General features: G+C 35.8%; 2 protein-coding genes across 2 annotated transcripts; both read left to right on the top strand.

Annotated features, from left to right (window-relative positions):
* The first annotated feature begins 4,815 nt into the window (after window positions 1-4,815).
* On the top strand, window positions 4,816-9,063 carry LOC120344525 (uncharacterized). The gene is made up of 4 exons (XM_039413792.2): window positions 4,816-5,148; window positions 5,491-5,544; window positions 7,131-7,375; window positions 8,497-9,063. The coding sequence occupies exons 1-4, from the start codon at window positions 4,851-4,853 to the stop codon at window positions 8,704-8,706; spliced, it is 807 nt and encodes a 268-aa protein (XP_039269726.2). The 5' UTR covers window positions 4,816-4,850; the 3' UTR covers window positions 8,707-9,063.
* An 8,346-nt stretch (window positions 9,064-17,409) lies between these two features.
* Window positions 17,410-20,685, top strand: LOC120344299 (exosome complex component RRP4-like). Its single transcript, XM_039413440.2, has 6 exons — window positions 17,410-17,720; window positions 17,866-18,026; window positions 18,570-18,719; window positions 19,100-19,313; window positions 19,883-20,040; window positions 20,356-20,685. The coding sequence occupies exons 1-6, from the start codon at window positions 17,585-17,587 to the stop codon at window positions 20,434-20,436; spliced, it is 900 nt and encodes a 299-aa protein (XP_039269374.2). The 5' UTR covers window positions 17,410-17,584; the 3' UTR covers window positions 20,437-20,685.
* The last annotated feature ends 491 nt before the right edge of the window (window positions 20,686-21,176 follow it).

Genomic DNA, 21,176 nt, shown 5'->3' with positions numbered 1-21,176 from the left:
CGGTTTCGAATGGTGTGCACCCACGAAACGAGATTTTAGTTTAATCTAGTACGTGCGAGTAAATTCAATTCCTCTGCGCTGCAAATATATACTGACCCATGTATATATACTAAAAGCAAGGATAAGATAACCTGGAAGTAACATTTCATAATTTAGAGTAAAAAATGTATCTGCCTCCGCAGCCCTTTCAAATGGAAGATATGATGCCTCGGGGGTAATTTTATCAAATATTTTACAGTATTCTAGTGAAAAGGGGTGTAGGCGGCTTCTTTCAAAGTGTACGCCTAGGCCTACCAATAACAGTAGTTTGTCATCTGCTTTCCATTGAAATGAGGGAGCTTATGAATATTTAAAAAAATTGATAACAGCACATTATGAATCACCATCAACGAAGTGCTGTCCGCAAACAGTGAAACACAAGTGAGATGGCTTCTGGACTTGACACCAAGCAGTCCTGCCAATAGATGATATCAACATTGCGCGACGTTCCGGATTTTTTGAAAACAATGGAATATAACTGAAGATCCATTTCGTTGTCTATAGTTATACTATACGTACAGCCAGCGGAACAATACGAAATAACCATTTTCAACAGCCAAACAAAACGGAAACGTATAATCCGACTTGCAACTGACAGGAGCCAAATGAACGTTTTTGTTTTTTGACGTCCAAGTAAACAAGGTCACGTCACCTGTGCAAGTCCTCTATAAAACGGCGCTCATCAGTAAGCAACATCAATCACATTTTGTCCTGCTATTCTTGTACTAATCACACTTATATGGGAACTGGGAATGGCACTATATTAATTATTGTAACAATCAACCTGATTTGACCACAGCAATGTGACGGGTCATTTAATAAAAATAATAAAAATAATAAAATAATTTAATTAAAATTGAAATGAGTAGAACTGAAAATAATAACATATATTTGCGTAATAAAACAATCTTGCTGGATGTCAAGGCGAAGCTTGGAATATTAAACTGTTCTTTACTGGTTTCGGGTTTAAACACAAAATTATTTATAACCTTTTATTTGGATGGTAATAATAATCAAGAAAAGAATACAGAACGGAAAGATTACGCATGTTGATTTTCAAGTAGGCCTATTAGAATCTTGCGAGATTTGACGGAGCGCTTTCGCGATGAGTCGGAAGCGAAAATTGTGATTACCTGCTCCCAAGACGTCACCGGGCCATTAACATCGCACTTATCAAACAGCAATATGATGGTGGAAAAAAAATTGTGTATATAATGAAACAACGTGACTTCTTCGTCTTTTCGGCTTCGATAAATTGATTTAAGCGACAGCAAAAGAACAAATCGAAATTTCTCGCGGACCGGTGGTTGGGAACACTGATCTAACATGTCGTGAGTTCGCGCTTAAACATATTCATTCGCTTCGATATTGTATTGGGTTCATTTTCAGTTTATAAATTTCGGAGTTTTGAGAATGTATATGGATATTTTTCTATTAACTGACGTACTCATTCAGCTCAACAAGTCAGCACTTTAAATTATTTGTCTAACTATAAAGTCAATTTTATACCCTATTTAATATGAACAAAACACGTTTAAATTTAAACAATACTATTCTCAATGCGAGATATTGGGAAACATATTTAAACAATTAAAGTTCCCCGTTTCCTAGTAATACTGATAAGAATGATTTGTTGTTTGTCAATCTCATGCGTCTTAATCTTGAATCAATCGTGTCAATCACCGATTTGTTTTTGAATAACTTCGAACTGTTTTAACCTTCAGTAAGAAATTAGATTTTTTTGTTTTGATGAAATTGAAACCTATTTAAAGACTGATAACATGCATATAATAATAAAATGCAAATAAACGAAACTTAAATTTTGAAGGATGAAAATGGCAATGGAGAAAAATGAAATTGCACATGTTAGCAAATGCTTGACAGAAGTAAATTCATGTTTCTGTGTATAATAGATAGGCTGTCTTAATTATGAAAATATTGAAAAAAAAACATTTATTTATTCTTTATAATAACTAAATTGGCTTACGTTTTTGAACTTACTTTGGTCACACGAACACACATATAACATTCCTATCCAAACGCTATTACGGCGTAAATATGGTTTATAGTAGTAATATGATATACAAATAACACAATATTAAATTTAATAGTAGGCCCTTGGGCATATGTGTATTCTTCGTTGGTATCACGCAACCAATGATATCTGAAAAGAACGTTGAGGTATTTTTTTGCACAAGTCTCGAATATTCTAAATAAACACACATAAGAAGAGATGAATAAAGTAGTTTAACAGAAATCGTGACTTTAAATAATTTAAAAGTCTGCAGTGCTCATAATCGTTAACAGTATATTATATATAAATATTTATATATAGTTTTATTTATGGAAAGATGCAACGTTCATTCATTTTGTGAAATAAAGGGCAGGTACATTCTCTATTGAATTGTCTTTTTATTTTATATTTAAAAAAAATTTCTATAAATAATTAGGTCAAACAATGGTTATAGCAATGCTGTTTAAAGTCATTAAGAAAGTAATAAGACAGAAGTGAATGATTTAGTTTAGAAGTTCCAAACTTGAAACCGTACAGAGAGCATTGAGAATTTAGCTAATCTCTCGTTGTCACAGCGACAAAAGATAGACAATCTCTTTAATGCACATTCAAAACTTAACTGATAATGGACTCATCTTGTTTTGTACTCATTAAACCATTAACGTAAACATTAAATCAATAATGGTGAACTTATTTACACTGAAGCAAATAGGAAAATTCTTCTTGACTTATTTTTGTAAGATTTCGATGCGGATCAAGTATATTGCTAGACAATTTTTTAAACTGTTCCACGACCAGCATATCCACCAATTCCCAGGCAAATATGCATTCACCCTCTAACAAAAAACGGAATCATCTCACATTTCCGGTTAACGGCAATGTAATGTTATTTTAGCACGAGTTTTGGACACCACATATTGTTCGAACAATATATATGAACGACGGTACGTCAGAAGTCCACGCATCAAATTGTATACGTTTCTGTTCCAAAACACGTAGTGACGTATATGGCGGATTTCGAAAAGAACGACAAATTGAATATTCGTCCATATTTGCACGAATACGTGTTATAATGGGTGTTTTGCATATAAACCCATTTAACTTCATCCCATATATTGCATATGTTTAGATACGCAAACGGTTTCAATTAAAATAGAAATACACACCGAGACAGCTACAAAAATGAACGTTTGTATAAAACGGATGATTGGATGAAAAACTTGAATAGCATAAGCCTTAAAAGTGTATCCTAATTTTTATAATTTTTTTACAATGAGAAAGGAATAATAAAATCTTTTGAATGGCGTAATCAAGCAAGAATTAGTCATAGGTTATCATAACATAACTTTGTCCTTACATCAATCATCTAGAGCAGTTTACATACACAAGTTTAAAAATAAAGTGAAGGCTCACGAGATAATTACCAAACGAGAAAATGATCATTACGGTATATGAAAACCACTTTTATTTAAAGCGTTCACATATCGGTATCACAAACCGAAACGATACACTATCATTTACAAGGCTACCTGAAGCCAACTTCCGGTAGAATTTGGTATCGATTTCAATCTAGACAACTTCCGTCTTCCGCTTTATATAAAAAAAATATGCCTGCATGTTTTATTCTGTAGTTTGGCTTAGAAACGATTAGTCAACTTTTTATGCGTTGTTGTTATCTCCTAGTTGAGCATATTTTTAATAAGAGCGCAGTCACCATTTAAAATTTCTGTTATGACATATGTCGGGAATCATTCTTGACATGTTTCAATGACGTCCCGAATTTAGAGTTACATCAAAATGCGTGCCCTTTTTGACGAAATATGGCAGACGACATTTGTAAGTTGGGAGCATAAAAAGTGTCTTCAAACGATATTTCAGAACTAGTAAGTGAAAACAATGCAAAATAACGTTTTAGCCTAATTGTCGCCCAATGACATTTAAGTGGTGGTGATCAAAACAAGACCTGCTGAATCTGATCATTTAATTGTGAAAGTTTATACCTAAGTAGGCTAAAATTCAAATTCTATCTTTGTTGACGAGACGCACGATGATACTTTAAAAGCTTTCTTTAGAGTGATATTTTATCAAATTATTTTATCGCTAAGATTTAAACAAAATGGCGTCTTTTTTCGCTATAACATTGCGAATAATTTACAGCGACTTTCACTACTATAAGATTCTTTGAAGAAATTACACTACAATTTAAAATGGTCACAACCTTATTTCACGTGCATGTTTATATAGGATAGTATTTGCTTAGGCAGACAAGTGACATGTCGATGGATATGCGATTATATATATTGAGGTTCAAGTAACATGATCAATTTCTCAGAAAACAAATTCGGATGATTCAGGCGAAAAAATATTTTTAATTTTTCCATCGCGTTACTCATTATTTTTCTGTTTATGGTTGAAACAATAGAACAAGGTTTTTCGCTAATCGCTTTCATATAATCTGTAAACTTAAGTCCCAGAAAAAACCTGAAAAAAGGCGAATTCCGATGATTTTGATGAATATAAGATTCGCCACCGCTCACTGCGTGTCATATAGCGAACCACCACCGCGGAAGCCTCATGACGCACGTTTAATCGGAATTATCAATTTCATCCGTCTTGTTAGTAAATGTTATGAAAGATTTTGGTGTTGAACTTCAGGTAGTGTTGTATCGTAGTAGACAATAACGAGGATTCAGAGCCATTCACTCTAAATATTTTTCTTCCAATAGTTTCCAATAGTAACTTTGGAATGCTCCTGTTTCAGGTTATAGTTTTACATTTACAATTAAATTAAATCACAATGAATCAAATAGTTTTATTGGTTTTTGTCGCTATTTTACCGGTAGTTTTATGTCAAGATGATGGAATGTTTCTTTGCAAGAGGCTTGACTCTAACTTCAAAATGGTTGTACCAGGTTCAGGACGAACACAAAATAACAATAATAAAAACAGAAACAACATCAACAAAGATCGAGTCACTCGAGTCAATGGAAACGGAAGACCTAAATCCGGTCCCAACATTTCTAAAGGAAGGCCCAAGCCATCACCCGTTGAAAGCTTGGATGACAAAATTGAAGAAAGACTGAAAGCACTCGAAGGTATGATATTTTTGTATTGCTTTATAGTATAGGCTAAAATAGAACAAAAGATTGCTCCTGCTTGATACTACAGTTTGGAATTTTTGATTATTTAATTCCCAGAAATCTTTCATATATTTTATTATATGAAACAAGATACGATAAATAATTGTATGATATAATTTACTGACATATCTGTTTAACGAAATTACAAATCCGATTCAGCAAGTTTTACACAACCACGCGAATACCAGTCCCAAGATGGTAACACACCCAAATCAACATCACCTTCGTAATAATGATAGCATGCGTGGGAGCTTATATCAGCATAATCTTTATATATGTATGTTATATTTTTTGCAGACAGAATTGAGTTTTTGGAATCGATAACCGAAGTCTCAGATAGAAAAGACGACGGTAAGTCATATATATATTATATCCTAACCTGTTCAAACAACTCAACTCAGGCTTACGACATTACTTGAGTTGGGCAGTCTGGTAACTTACCGGCACATCCTATATAATATATATCATTTCCACCATACCTACAGCCAAGAGGCGACGAAGGTTAAAAAAACTTTCGCTAACCACCAGAGCATCCAGAAATATTACAGGAAACTACGCTTATTTGTCAAAACAGATTTTTATTCCTGTTCACGTTTATTTGCCAATTATGTTTAACCTTTGACACCAAAGTCATTTCAGTTGAATATTTTTATATATAAAAGTTGTAATAAGATATTTCATGAAATGTTATGATGTAAACTTGATTGTTTATTTACGCGTATATAGTAAATTCTTTAATCTTTGAAACTGCGGTTTTAATATTTCGACGCCGGCGCCGGTATCATTACTGTCTTTAACACATAATAAATAAACGAATAGTATACAGACTAACTAGCCTTAATCGGGAATAGCCAGCAATCAAAAATTATGCAACATTGGTTCTCTTCTGGTTAAGATTTTTATGTCATCAAGTATATGAGAATTAAAGTAAATAAAACTAGAAAAAATGTTCTAACAGAATATTTGCTTTTTGATTCGCACAGCATGTTAAGTTAAAAAACAATTTGATATATATGTCATGTGAAAAATTTTAGTATATATTACCAAAATTACTTTTGGCAAAAGATTCTCTGTGCAATGGAATTATGATTTTTGACCATACATCATTGGGAAATTTTTCATAATACATCCGTGCATTAAATTATGTGGCAATTATGACATAATTTCCACCCACCTACCATCATTGGTATTAAGTAATGCAAGATAAAAGCATTATTCATTGTCTTCAAACTATATTAAAATATTTGGTGCATTGCTCATATTCGTTAAGTAGAAACATAAAACCAAACTTGTGATTCAATGTCATAAATGCATGATTCACTGTAAATTCTGGCATATTCCACTAACCCAATTTTCCTAACATGTAGTCATGCTCATTTAAATATTATGACCGGTTGCTGGGGATAAACGAGTAATAACCGTGTATTTCAAATACATTTTACCATTTTTCGGATGTGGTAATAAAACGCCTTCGGCGACTTTAAATGGATTTCAACACCATTTGTGGTGTCGAAATTCAATCGCATAATGGATTGATCTGGCTAAATAACAAGCTCAAAAATTCGATCATTAAAGGTCAACCCACATCATATTAGAGATTCATGACATGTGTCTGTAAACTGAATAAAAATGACATCTTTTAAGCGTGATAGTGGTTTTCTCGTTTAAGCTATGTAAGACTATTTCAAGCGATAATTGTAAATTAGAGGTATTAGCAGTAACCAAGTAGTAAAGTTTGTTTTTCCACTTTAAGCGTTAGGTTTACGTGTTCTTTGCGTGCTTTAAATTAAACAAAATGCAATTGTCATCCGACCAATCTTATTAATAACTTGTTATCATATTTTTTTAGAAAGACATTCAATTAGTATATTAGTATAAGATATTCGATTAGTAAATGTTCATTTATAATAGCACCTTTCATTAATTTTGTTGAACAGTACCAGCGAAACTCCAAACTTTCTGTCATGTTGAATACAACAATCGATGCTTCATGTTCACCAAAAAGGACAGAGGAATGATTGATGAAAGAGAAGCCAGAAATAACTGCAAAAAAATGGGCGGTAGACTTGCTGACATTTACGATGAATCTCATTTGGAGAAATTAGAAGCCTATTTGCGAGAATCGATGACAGAAGAAATAGAATTTGTATATTTCATCGTAGGAATGACGTATCGAAAACAGGTAACAATGAGATAAACAAATTTAATCTTGATTACTCATCATAGACTGTTTTTGACGCAATAAAAGACTTTTTCGAACAATGTTCTGATCTTTTTCCATCACATTTCTCTTGAAACAATTTTATTAAACGGCTAAGTTTTAAGTGAGTTACAAAAACAGACTCAACAAAATGGTTCAGGTAACCTAATTTTTGTTTTTGTGAAACGAAACAATTTTGTTTTCATGCTCAAGAACTTTTTATTTTTTTATTTTTTAAATGTTTTTCAATTTGACATACCACAAAAACCACAATTAATCACGTTCGTAATCTTGTTGATGGTTGTCAATGGTCATTCATGCAGAATTCCGTTTTCATCTAACTGCAACCAAAGACCAGCTTTAGTTTCAACGTACAAATTAAACTGACAATTGCAACCAAAAATAAGCAACGTGGTGATTGATTGGTAATGCTGTGATATCTTTGCGGCATTCAAGCTCAATCAATGCGTATCAAAGAGACAATGCACGCCACACAATTCGTCACAAATTGGCAATCCTTTCCGAAGCTTTCAAGTTATTAACAGACTTTTCTGGTGGATTTTCGCCACAAAAAACTCCATATAACTATTCAAACGTACGTACGTAGGGGGCTATAACTGCACTCAAACTTGAACATTATGTGCTGCAGTGCAAGGAAATATAATATTGGAAATACTTTCTACAACCTTTGTACGATGTACTGTTTTTCAAATCATCAACGAACAGCGCCTCGATTAAGTCTTACGGCGTGGATGATTATGGAATATTTTACATGATAATCGGATTTCAGCCAAACCATAGTCTTTAATCTTAGACTGATCCTAGTTTTGTCTACATTCAGACTATTTCAAATCCTTGTGGTTTATAAACAATGACCGCAAAGCCGATGGAAAATGTTATGTGAAAATTAAATATTTTGATTTTTGTGATATTTATATCCCTTCGTAATCTGAACGCATAATAACTGACCTTGTTTTAATGGTTTACACATTTTGAATATTTAAGAGACAGAACTATTTGTGTGTCTCGAATAGATTTACTGTATACGAACAAACTGAATTATTATATATATGTAGGACTTGCACTGTTATTTATCTTTGCAGGGCAACGGCGTAAACAAATCGGATGGCACGAGGTCACGATTCGTAAAATGGTATTCCACGAGATTTCCTTCACCGGCGTCTGGCAACAGTCAAATCCAGATTCAAGTTAACAGGGATGTTGAAATGGAAAGTGGAATGTTCAATACGTCTCCTTTCTCTAAAGCAAAGAGTGCTTTGTGTGAAAAATCGCTGGAGTCTCCTCCACGATGAGGAAAATAATCCAGTGTCTTGATAAAATGATAATGTGAATACAAACGATAGACGAACAGATTCGGGCAAAAATGAGAACAAAATGTATTTCATTTACTATAGAATATAGTAAATTACATTAATGTAACAATAATTTTTGCTTTTTGGGCAAAAAATTGCGTAATGTATAAATTACGATACTTGTATAATTGTAATGTTTACACGATTACAACTCATAAACTATTGAATATACTTTTATACATATATATGCTGCAAGACACATTGTATTATTGGGATCTGCAATGCCTTCTGTGGCGGTATCACGGTATAGTACGTAGGTCGTACATGTATTCGGGATAGTTATTTCAAAAGGTGTCATGCTCATTAGACTCTTTTTCACATTTGGTAAGCTAGCTATCGGGACCGGAGAGAAAAATGCAGCACGTGCCATCAGATCAAAAATACGAGTACTCATGTTGTTAATTCCAACCCATTTAGTGGCCTAGTTGTATAACCAGCCAGCTGGGGGGGGGGGGGGGTACATGGGTCGTGACCCCGCCGTTTGAGAAAATTTTCGATGTGAAATTCCGTCTACAAAAACGCAACAGCGCAGTTTTACGATCGCGCATCATAGTTTCGCGGTCAATACGATATTATTTTGTGCGTTATCACCGTAACGCGATTAACACTGCCGGCCCTTTATCGTTTTCACGATATGTTATCTTTTTCATTCCGCGCTGATAATGATAAATAAGAATGTGTAATTGTTGATTGTAATTCCGGAAAGCGTATTTTCCTTTCCCTCCGGAAAACAGACATGAAACGAGTTTAACCGCCGCTATGGGCGCTCAAAGGGAGAGAAGGTTATAAGCTAATTCAAGCACTTTGACTCAATCACTTTTATTAATACAAATCACAGCGCATTGAAAAGCAAAATAGATTTTATTAACATTAATTTACAACGAGTTACGGGTAAGAATTAACCGACGGCTATCACTAACAGGTAGAAACGATAAATGAGAAACGAGTTTGCATAAACTGTGTCAACACCGTTTTTGTAAATTCAGAAACGTTGAAACAGATAAGTAAATAATGTATTTTATGAAAATTTCTCAACATAATTATCATTTCGACCACGTGGAAATGCTATTATTGCCGATTTATTCACGTGTTTAGTATCAGTGTTTTAACCCAAAGATGAGTTACGTCAATACTCTACACTGAGTAATCAAGAGATTGCCGATTTAATACGAAATTAACACGGACACACACACGGACCCGCTTCACAAATATCGCATCCCCGTGTCAGTAATAATAACATTGTTCGCTTGAAAATTGGGACCGTAATTTACAAACTGTGGTACAAATCCTACACAGAAGATGAAAATCAGAATAAAATTAATTTGTGTTGTGAATGCACTCCATAAATAGTTGTCATTTTAACATCTTCGCCGATGTGAACTCACAATTCTGTCCGAAATATAAAAACCAAACTACGATATCCGCTGTTGCGTGAGAATTAATATTTGTTAGTGAATAAAAAGTGCTTTAATATAGTTCAATAACATTAATTGGAATGTCGGCCGCCGAAACGATCGGAGTGACAAAAAATTTACTGCAGCCTTCGATTGTGACAAAATTATGAAATAAAAAACGCCGCATTGTTACGGAGTTTTCAGTCTTATATAGTTTAACAACATTAACTAAATTGTCGGCCGCCGAAACGATCGCGGTGACAAAAAATTTACTGCAGCCTTTGATTATGACAAAATTATGAAATGAAAAACGCCGCATTGTTACGGAGTTTTCAGTCCTCTAGTAAAATCCCCAAAAACGTTATTTATTGCCACGGCGACTTCAAAATCAACTTCATTAACTATAACGGCTCAGCACCATACGATGGCGATGTGCTCGTTAGGGTGATTGGAATAAATAGATCGAACAGGCACTTTATTTTTGATGACGCGGTACTGTCTGAGTTCCTTTGAAAGTTCGAAATGATTGTCCAAAGATGTTTATTGTTGAGTCAAAATAGTAGTCAAATAATGATAAAATAGTTGTCAAACAGTAATCCGGTAAAATACAGTGTTATTACACAGGAGGGACCAATAATAACTACAAGCGGCTCACGCTGAAAGAGCTCCCGCCAACACCAAAATGATCAGGGTTCAATGCCCTAAGTTACCGTTGCCAGTTTAGTTACAATAATAGCGGTCACTGTTTAGAATCATGGCCGCTACATTAACAATAAATTTCAAGTAATATTTTCACATTTCATGAATTTGATCGGCGCTACATGCGAGCGTGTTTTTGTAGATATAAACCATTATGACGCTACTTTCATCTGTAAGTTATAGTTCTCTTCAAAATTAATTTTCGCGATTTTCAATGTTTTATTTCTAAATGCGGGTACCCACTGACTACGGATTAATGGTCTATGTTTGAACAAACACCGTCAGGCAAGAGAAGCGGGCTTACACGTAACTGTGAAATTTCGCTGTGAACGACGCATACATTTTAGTTTATCAAACGCGTTAGGGCCCGTTCACACTGACGCATAGTTTGCGTTGCGTTGGGAACGGAATCCAACGCAATTGCGTTGAGGGTGTTCATACTTCGAATGCGTTAACGCAGCGTGCTACGGTTCACTTGTTACGTAACAATGGCGGGGAAATTTCGTGTCATCTGCGAAATAAATTTAACTATCGAAAATCTAACCAATTATTAATTACCCAAACCCGAAAAATGGAAGTTGCGAAGTTAATAGAGTTGGTTAGGGAGAAGGATTGTTTGTGGGCGGTTGGGGCGGTAGATTACCGGAACAAAATTTTGAAGGAAAAAGCGTGGATAGAGGTTGGCGAGGAAATGGGAATAGGGGGTAAGTTTATCTCGCACTTCGGGGACTGGAGAGGACAGTCATTTTAAGTCCAATGCAACCGAAAATAACAGTACCGGTATTCTTGTTTTAACAGTGAAAGAATGCAAGACGAGGTGGAGGTCGTTGAAAGATAGGTTCAGGAGAGAGAAAAGAGAGGAGGCGTTTGAGAGTAGGAGTGGGGCAGGGGTGGATGTAAAAAAAAATGGGAGTTTATGGGTAGCTTAGAGTTTTTAAACTCGTACTGCGAAAGCAGGAGGTGGGGAAAACATTTTTACTCTACCTATACCGTATGTCATTACCACAAAAGCCCTATTTTGATTTTTACAAAGACTGAATAAAACTTCATAAAATATTCCATGTCATACACTCCCCTAAGTATACTGATATGTCAATAAAATGAAATGACACTTTCATAGAAACAAAACTCTTTTATTTGAAACAATGTATAACAATAAACTGAAAACTTGCTTTTCTCATCCTGTAATCATCATTGACCTGTGAAAAACAAAGATGCCTTACTAAGTAATGAGTATGAGGTAACATATGGCCCCTGCTTAATTTTAGAACATCTAGCAGTGTGCCTGAAGATGTCACCCTCGTTGTATATGAAAACGAGGCTGATATCCAAGATCAGGGGCAAGTGCAAGAGAAGCTGGAAGAGTCCTCTATGGCACACAATGACGCAACAAGATATGCAACTTCAACCTCGATATATTATTAATGTTTATTGCGTAATAGTGTATAATGATCTGATCACCTTCAAACTTGGTCATTTTGCCATCCAATAGCTCCTTGGCCACTAAAAAAATCGAGTGTACGATTCCCTTGTAGCAATCGCCCGGGATGTTGCACGACCCCCAATCTGTGACAAACTTCACAGTAATGTATTGTTGTCAGCTTCTGAGGAAGCTTCTTGCACTCTTTCTGGCTGATTTTCTCCTTCCCTCAAAAAGTTGTGGAGGCAACAGGTGGCCTTCACCACCCCATCAGCATTTGTAGGCTGAAGAGGCATTACCCTATGGAATACTCTCCATTGGTTGGAAAGTATTCCAAAAACACTCTCTACCATTCGGCGAGCTCTTGACAACCTGTAGTTGTATTTTTTCTGTTTTGAGTTCAGGTTGTTCCCACCATATGGTCTCATAATATTTTCCTTTAAAGTATACCGGTATTCTAAAGAAAAATCTGAAAAATAAATAACACATGTGAATACACAGCATACCGGTACAGTACGATGCAGCAGTAGCCTGTACTTTACCTTAAACCTGGGACCTGCCCATTGTCAGACTCTACCGTTACCGGTACCGTATGCACCGTACGATCCCTTTTAGTTTATGCGCATAATCTAGTCCACTGTACAAAGTAAGTTTACGAACCACGTACGGTACCGAACGGTATCGCCACTCTGGTTGTATGGATAAACTTGTATACATCCAACTGTGCAATGAATACCGTACTGTCAACCCATCATCACTCCCGGACATACCGAAGTCATACGACGAAAATGGCGAAAGCACCGAATCAGAATTCAAAAACGGCGGGCAACGCAGCGTCAACGCAAAAAGAATTGTCTTCCAACAACGCACTGCGTTGACGCAATGCGTTAACGCAGCAACGCACGATTAAGTTAAATAAACAAGGTTTTAAGGTGCGTCAACGCAATAGTGTGAACATATGTGAACGGGCCCTTACGTCGTCGTGAATTGCACTTTCGGTGCAATGTTTATTTTCACCGTAACCAATGAATGATTCTGCGTTTTATTCTAATTATTAAAGTAAAAGTATTTATTTTTGACTGTGAAAATCACAGTCGGAATATATATATATGGGTGTTAGCACGAGCAACATTCTATGATATACCAAAATTAGGTTCAGTTGTTGCATCGGATTCCTTGCCAAATTGTATCATAAATTTCTGCCATGTGGTGTTAATTATGTGTGAGAGGATTGCTGAACTCCTATCCAATGTAGGGTGGTTAACGTAACCGCTGGTCGGTAACGGCTTCCTCCACCATCACGTCCATGCATCTGAAAACGATTAACTGGCTAACTAATTTCATATTAAACATTGCCATATGATTAACCCGACATATTGGCTGTCCAGGATAAATATGTGAATCCTATCTATCACGGCATACCGCCAACACAGCAAATATCTTGCGAGCCGCATTAAATATCTTGCGAGCCGCATGCGGCTTGCCCACCGTTGCTATATCAGATTGATTTCCTAAAAAAAGCATGGGCAAGGAGCCTGGGTGACCTGACCGGTTTTGCATACTGGCCCTCACTAATAATGATCAGATAATGATCAACCAATTATAGTTAATTATATTTTAGTCTGTTACTCCAAATGTATCATAGTGTTGACATTGTTTGTGATAATAGAATTTCTCTCTCTCACCGTTTGAAAACAATAGATGTATCCCAGGACATCGATTTTCTTATTTATTTCCGTAAAAAAATCAGCAATAAATTAACAATGACGTAACAATTGGAATTTATGCTGCCGCTCAGACAGCTCTTTCGCTCAGACATTCAAGCGTGGTGTAAACATTGCCTCGTTTTGCGTGTAATTTGCCAGTCTCCAGTTCTGAAAAATAGTTGTAAATCAAACAAATTAATTGTCACTGTGGGTTCTGAGTACCTTTAGATGCGGTGTGGCGCATCGTGCTAAGCGTTAGGAATACGCTCGCCACCGCATCTCTGGTTACCCTTCACGGGTTCGCAGGTTCGAATCCCATGCGGGGGTGATCATGTGCGGAGGATTGCTGGACTCCTCGCCGCCGTATAGGATGGTTCACGTAACCGCTGGTCGGTTACGGCTTCCTCCGCCATCAAGTCCATGCTTCCGAAAACAAAATAACTGGCTAATAAATCCCATACCCGACCTGGACTGGTAACCGGACGAGAGGCCGTGGTTCGCCATATGTTCATTGATACCTTAACAATGGATCAAAATGACCATTGTTATGCTGCAGATAGTAAACGCTTGACTGATCTTCTGTTCCGTCGCATTTCTTGTCGGCGAATGCATGGGAATTAATGGATGAAGTGACAATCATACTTTGTAAAAATTTAACGTTTTGAAACACGATATGTGGGATATTTGATAGTAATAGAAAGTTTGTAACTTCAGCTCAATGATTTAGCTAATAAGGACCTTGATGATAATAGGTGATCGTAAAAATCGATTGCTTTTCAGAGGATGGATATCCCAACAATTTCCGTGTCCAAAGCTTGCGAAATACTTATCTTAAGCATGATTAACCTAAATTTGGCATATTGTCCCGGCACAAAATGTCATAATAAAGGGTCGATTAGACTCGCGTTACAATACACACTTTCAGTGGCACAGCCAAGATTTTCAAAGCGGTGGGAAGATCAAAATTCGGAAATTTCCATGAAATGGGTCCTGAAAAACATTCGCCGAATTACGCCACTCGTAAAAATAGTCGGATTTTTTCAAATTGTCAACATACGGAAGGTCGAAAACTTGAATACCACGTGTAGTGTAATTTGAGATTAATTTAATGCAGTGCTTGAATCAGGGATGTCCAATTCGAAGGTAATATTTGAATATCGCGACCTTCGAATATCGTTTTTTCGAGTTTATAAGCGCACATATCCTAGCGCCGCGGTCCATGTTCCGATTAAAAACATTTTACAAATACTTCATTTTTATCGTAATCGGAGGCAGCCGTGTACGCAAGGCAATATATTACAGCCGCATGGGAAGATTTCAATTAGCGCTGACTTGAATTGGTTATAACACGTCGGAGATTTACGAATAATATACGAAATTATTATCGTACATTTAAAATTTAGTTGAGATAGTTTGTGAGGCCTCGGCGATAATTCTAAAAGCAAATTGTGTCGCTATTTATCGTTTTCATCCTCAATTTCGATAGTGACCGTACATCACGGGAAATTTTTCATTCCTTGCAATTTAGAGCGTGTGGAATAGCTCTTAAATATTATTCAGTATCTATTACGAATTTTATCGTTTTCCCGACGTCGTTGATGACAATCAAAAATGAAATCGTAACTACTGGCATGAAATATTTATAACAGCACTGAATCGAATAATAAAACACGATTTCCGGTCTTAACTCTCCATCATTGACGGATGGAAATTCAGGAATCGGATTCACTTTGATGGCGCCCCAGAAGTATGTGCACCAAGATGGTGGACACCGGAACGTAGTATGTGTACCAGGTTCGAGTTCAGCCACAATTTTTCCTTATTTTTGTTCTATTATGAGTTCCGGGACTAGCCAAGTGACTCCCGTATAGTATTTGTACCTGAAATTATGGCCCAACCCTAACCTGGTACACATACTACATTCCGGTGTCCGCCATCTTGGTTCACATACTTCGGGAGTACCCATTTGATTATGAAAATGATCGCGTAATGATATTTGCGTTTTTTCTGAATCAACAAATGGTTTAGTGAGCAAAATGAAATAATAATAAAAAACTCAGATCGCCATCCTCTCGCTCTACACGGTCTACCGTTCGAAGTTTTTATTGGTTATTCCTCTATTCTTTCTATGTGTACATTTTCTTTTTATTATGTGGTAATTTAATTCTAACATGTTATTGTTACGGGTTTACCCGGTATTAAAATTTATATAAATGTTACGTCCGAGTTTTGTGTAGGCTTAGAACGAATTAAGGCATTTATATGAAAACTGCGTCCTTACTTACAGAATTTTCTACTTAAGATGGGGCTCCCGAAACGAATTAATTTTGTAGGTAGAGTTTCTAATGTATTGACAGCCAGTTATAAGATATCGTATTTAAAAAAAATTCCAAGATTTACTCTAAAATCCCAAAGTCTACCCAAATTTATATTGGTACTCCTCTCTGCCACTTCTATTATTTTTTATGAAAAATCCCTAGGTCTCGGATAAAATATCAAAAAACTACGATTTGTTTTAGTACATTAAAAATTGACTGAATACGCCTTTATATATATACATTATACTATATTCCATAATAACCAGAGTAAAAGTTGCATGTGGCCCCAACGATAGTTTCAGAATGCCTTAAAACAGGGATGTGCAAACTGTGGCTCGATAAGAAAATTTGTACCGCTCGCGGAGAAGCGCCAATTTTGAATGGTGTTGCCATTTAATTTTGAATGTTGTTTTTAGATCATTTAATTTGGTATATGCCGGAGGAAATTTTTGATTCAGGGAGAATAAACACCGACGTAAAGATGTTTAATAAGGTATAACGTTTCTCGCTGACGAAAACAGTCGGCGATTGTACCAAAATGCAATCGCGCAGCAACCTTTTAAGTCTTCCAAAAATATCAAAAGGAAAAAGATTCGACCCCTAATTTATTAATATGTTGGTCAAGTGTTAAATTTACAGCCTTAATATATATGATTTATCTTTGAAATTTAGATTTATTTATGACTTGTATTAACCCTATTAAAAAAGGTTTAGCATTTAAATCGAGTAAAGTACTTTTAACTTACTCAGTAGTATTAATCGTTAAGTAACAATTTTAAAATTTATTTTAGGGCTCCTTGAATAATAGTCAACATCTTCACGGGCTCCGCAACACCAAAAGTTTGAGAACCCCTGCAATAGACTATATCAGACCAAAATTAGCTATCGATGCCTATAAGCGGCATGTGGCTTATCGTAATAAATAAAAATGAAAGTTCTGAACATGTGAGCCAGTTTGTAAGCGCTAACACTCCAAAACGTTCTCAAAATCGAAGTTGTAAATTTTGCAATGATAAAGTATGGGGAGAATCTTCCAGGGGTCAAGGGTCGGGGAAACGTCCATAATCTTGTTGTGGCGCACATGTGCCACCTCATGGAAGACAAAATAAACGAGATGAAGTTCGCCACACAACAGTCAACAGCTCCAATTTCGTGTTTTCCTGCTAACTTCACAGAGATAACGAAATTGCGTGGTTTTCAGTATCATAGTTTGGAGATAGTGTACGGTACCGCTGGTCGGTGGTATGACTGAAATCTGAATCGTGGAATAGCCAATCGGTAATGGAATCAGGAATTCTAATTCGTCGGCCTGCTGCATACTCGAAGTTGCCCACGAAGAAGGGCTCACACGGATTGGCACATTTCGTAACTCCTGGAGATATTGTCACAGATGATACAGATTATATGAGAGGGCATGGTGAGACAACAATGTTGTTTACCTATAACAGTATAAAGGCATCTTTTCATTTGCAAATTTATATGACAAAGAACTGACCAATTCTTGTTTGGAGTTTCAGAGTTTTATGTATTTTTCCATTGCAAGTTTTCTCCTTTATGTTCAGGAAGTTACATGAGAGATGAAAAACTTCATGCTTGTGTTGCTGGTGTTGTGGAACGGATAAATAAACTTATCAGCGTGAAACCTCTCAAACTGCGTTATAATGGTGAAGTTGGTGATATTGTTGTTGGAAGGATAAAGGAAGTTCAACAAAAAAGATGGAAGGTATAAAATTGTTTTTACATAAACATTTTGATATCAATTATTGACCTCTCACACTTTTTATAAATGCTTATTGGCATTATCCAAATAAAGTCCAACTGAATATTGTTATTTTGAATGTAATTCAGATAATTTAAAAGACGTCAAAATCAGCACACTCATTGAACATATTTTTTATATAGAAACCGTTTCACACTCTTAATGAGCAAGTCACTGGACAAGCAATCACTGATACATACTTAGTAATGGGGTTTGTGAAGACCTCATTATTTCTGTTTTGAAGCCCACCTTTGTCTATTTCAGTTAGTTGGCCCCAATTCTATTTCTTAGATTGAAATAGCATAAATTAACAGCACTGTCATTTTTCCAAAGAAATTGGATTATGTTGACAACACAAACTAGTTTGAATAGAAATAAAGTAAAAGAAAACAGTAAACAAATTTCTTGCCTGAATACCTGTGCAAACAAATAGACGCAAGGGAAAAAAAAGTTAAAAAGTTGTTCATTTAAATATGTGTATTTTACCACTGCCCTCTCTATTTTCAGGTGAACACCAATTCCAGAGTAGATTCGGTTTTACATCTTTCATTTGTTAATTTGCCTGGTGGTGAACTAAGAAGAAGATCAGCTGCTGATCAACTAACAATGAGAGAATATTTAAAAGAAGGAGATCTGATCAGCGCTGAAGTTCAACAGGTCTGTACAATCTTTATTATTTGTGTTCATATTTGAAATATTACTTAAACCAGGATCGTGCACACTCACTCAAAAGTTAAAGATGTCACCTTTGAATAGAGTCATTGGCTACTATTGAAATATCAAGGGAAACTGAAACCACACAGATATATGTTAATAATTGATGACTCACACATAAGTCAGGTTTTTCTCAACTGGACATTGGCAGACTGAATAGCAGTTCTTATGAGCAAAACATATATGAGTTTATTCATGTAACTTGTTATGTATCAATGTAATGCAATACAGTTTATCATCATTAACAAATCTATTCAACTCAGTGTCATATGTTTTTGTCATTTACAGTGAATATACTGCCAATTTTTTTTAATGTGGCTTAGGTGCATAATGATGGATCTCTTTCACTACATACAAGGAGTCTGAGATATGGGAAATTGGGGCAAGGTTGCTTAGTTGTAGTTTCTCCATCATTGGTAAAAAGAAGGAAAAATCATATTCACAATTTACCATGTGGTGCTACTGTTGTTCTTGCAAATAACGGCTTTATTTGGATCTATGCAACACCTGCTACTGATAATGAGGAAATGGATAAAGGTTGGTTTGAAGAATCGTTGAATGACTGGTTTGAATCGAATGTTCAGTCACTAAACTTATTCAATCTTACAAAAATATCAGAGTTTTGTGAATTCATTTATTTTGTAATGCTGAGGAGACTTTGTGAAGCTCGTAATATCATGCTCTTATCATGTTACATCTTACTCTAATTCATTCTAAATTTGCTCCCGGCTTTGAGTAGATAATCTTGATCCTGGTTTTGCAAAAAATGGCCCTCAGCCCGCTAAGTGGCTACAATTATTTAGAGTCAATTGGCGGTTTCGTTCGTTTGCAGGCGTTTTATATTAGGCTGCGTTGCATATAACACATGTTGATTGTGTTATATTATGTTGAGGGTCTTCAGAACCAGTCGTTTAGACTCTGATACTAGCCTCAGATTTGCGCAAATTTGTTTCTGAATCCAAACAAGAGATAGCAAAGCATTGACATTCTTTGAATTTATCATAGAATCAACTGATTTTGCTCTGCACTAATCCTGGCCAAGAGCAAGAATCATATTTGCTGCCAATTATTTCTTCAAATGCTTTGCAACAATTGTTGTTTTATAGGTCATGGCGGATTTGTTGCAGATGTTGAACCAGTGGCATTAGAAGATAGAGAAGTTATTTGTAGACTTCGGAATTGTATAAAATGTCTTGCACAACATAATATACAACTTTATGATACAAGTATAATGTACACCTATGATGTTTCACTCAGCCATCAGGTTTGTTGTTTGTAAAACATATCAATTACACTGTCCTGCGGGGGATGATGCATAAATGGAATAGGTAGGTAAGTGACCATGATTCAGTGCAGAGGTCACCAAAAGGGTGGTCTCCCTCCTGTCCAATTTCCCACCCGTTCTGCAACGAACTAATTTTTACACTCACTTGTCATAATTGTCGTGTAAATGTATGGGATGCCAACCCAGTTTGTGTCGAGCATTTCAATTGCATATATAAATAATATATTTAGGTGGCATGCATGAGTATATTTAAGTATCTTTGATTAGTATTCTGGTAAAATTTTTGCTATTCAGATCAAGGAACTACTCAATCCTGACATCATGAGTGATGTTGTAAATCAAGCTGTGTTGAGGTTACGAAGAGAAGAGTCCTGAGATTGAGGAGAATTTCATGAGGAAAAATTGTTGCAAACAACTGTTGCTTGTGCTAATATTCGAAGAATATTATAGGATGGGCTGATTAACAATCGTTTGCACAAGTAGATAGCAAAGCCCAAAAGCATTTTGGGCGATGGGAGCAGTCCTGAAATTTGCTTCATTTTCTGACCTACGGAATAGATAGGCAGTGTATTGTACTCTATCAATCATACATAAAAAGGAAATAAAAGGATTTTAATAACCATGCACTATTTGTATATAATGGAATATTCATGGGTTCATATTAATGCTGTTATCAGTGCTATGGTTGTCTTTGCTTCAATCAGCTAGCAGGTCTGAAAGTGACCAATGTTGGCAGATTAGAGTGATTGATTCAATTCAACCTTTTGTCACCCATCTTAAACTGAAAGACTCTACAAAGATAGTGACTGGACTAAACGCAAAATGAAGTCTAAATGCCAGTGTGATTCATCTTCGAATTATTAAATAGTCTCCAGTAGTCTAGTTACAAATCTTCCTTAAGTATTCAATTCGAAAAAATATTCGATCAAATGCGAAATCATCTGGTATTTGAAAATACCAGCCCAATTTGTGACTCGCAACAGCAGCAATGTGGCTTGGGAGTGCAAAAATTCGAATTTTAAATTTGCTAAGACTGATGATGCTGGACTCCGGGTTATGAGGCTATTATTTTAAGAGACTACGAAATGGGCCCACTTATTAACAGCGTACAAAGG

Source organism: Styela clava, chromosome 5 (genome assembly GCF_964204865.1).
Source record: "Styela clava chromosome 5, kaStyClav1.hap1.2, whole genome shotgun sequence".
NCBI lineage: Eukaryota > Metazoa > Chordata > Ascidiacea > Stolidobranchia > Styelidae > Styela > Styela clava.
This window is presented reverse-complemented; position numbering and strand designations above follow the sequence as displayed.

What these genes read in the sequence shown, in the direction of transcription:
- LOC120344525 (XM_039413792.2), top strand. Translation starts at nt 4,851, where the DNA reads ATGAATCAAATAGTTTTATTGGTTTTTGTCGCTATTTTACCGGTAGTT. An exon ending in CTCAGATAGAAAAGACGACG is followed by an intron (nt 5,545 to 7,130) that starts GTAAGTCATATA and finishes TTTGTTGAACAG; the next exon opens with TACCAGCGAAACTCCAAACT. An exon ending in GAATGACGTATCGAAAACAG is followed by an intron (nt 7,376 to 8,496) that starts GTAACAATGAGA and finishes TTATCTTTGCAG; the next exon opens with GGCAACGGCGTAAACAAATC.
- LOC120344299 (XM_039413440.2), top strand. Translation starts at nt 17,585, where the DNA reads ATGGAATCAGGAATTCTAATTCGTCGGCCTGCTGCATACTCGAAGTTG. An exon ending in AGATTATATGAGAGGGCATG is followed by an intron (nt 17,721 to 17,865) that starts GTGAGACAACAA and finishes CTTTATGTTCAG; the next exon opens with GAAGTTACATGAGAGATGAA. An exon ending in TCAGCGCTGAAGTTCAACAG is followed by an intron (nt 18,720 to 19,099) that starts GTCTGTACAATC and finishes AATGTGGCTTAG; the next exon opens with GTGCATAATGATGGATCTCT.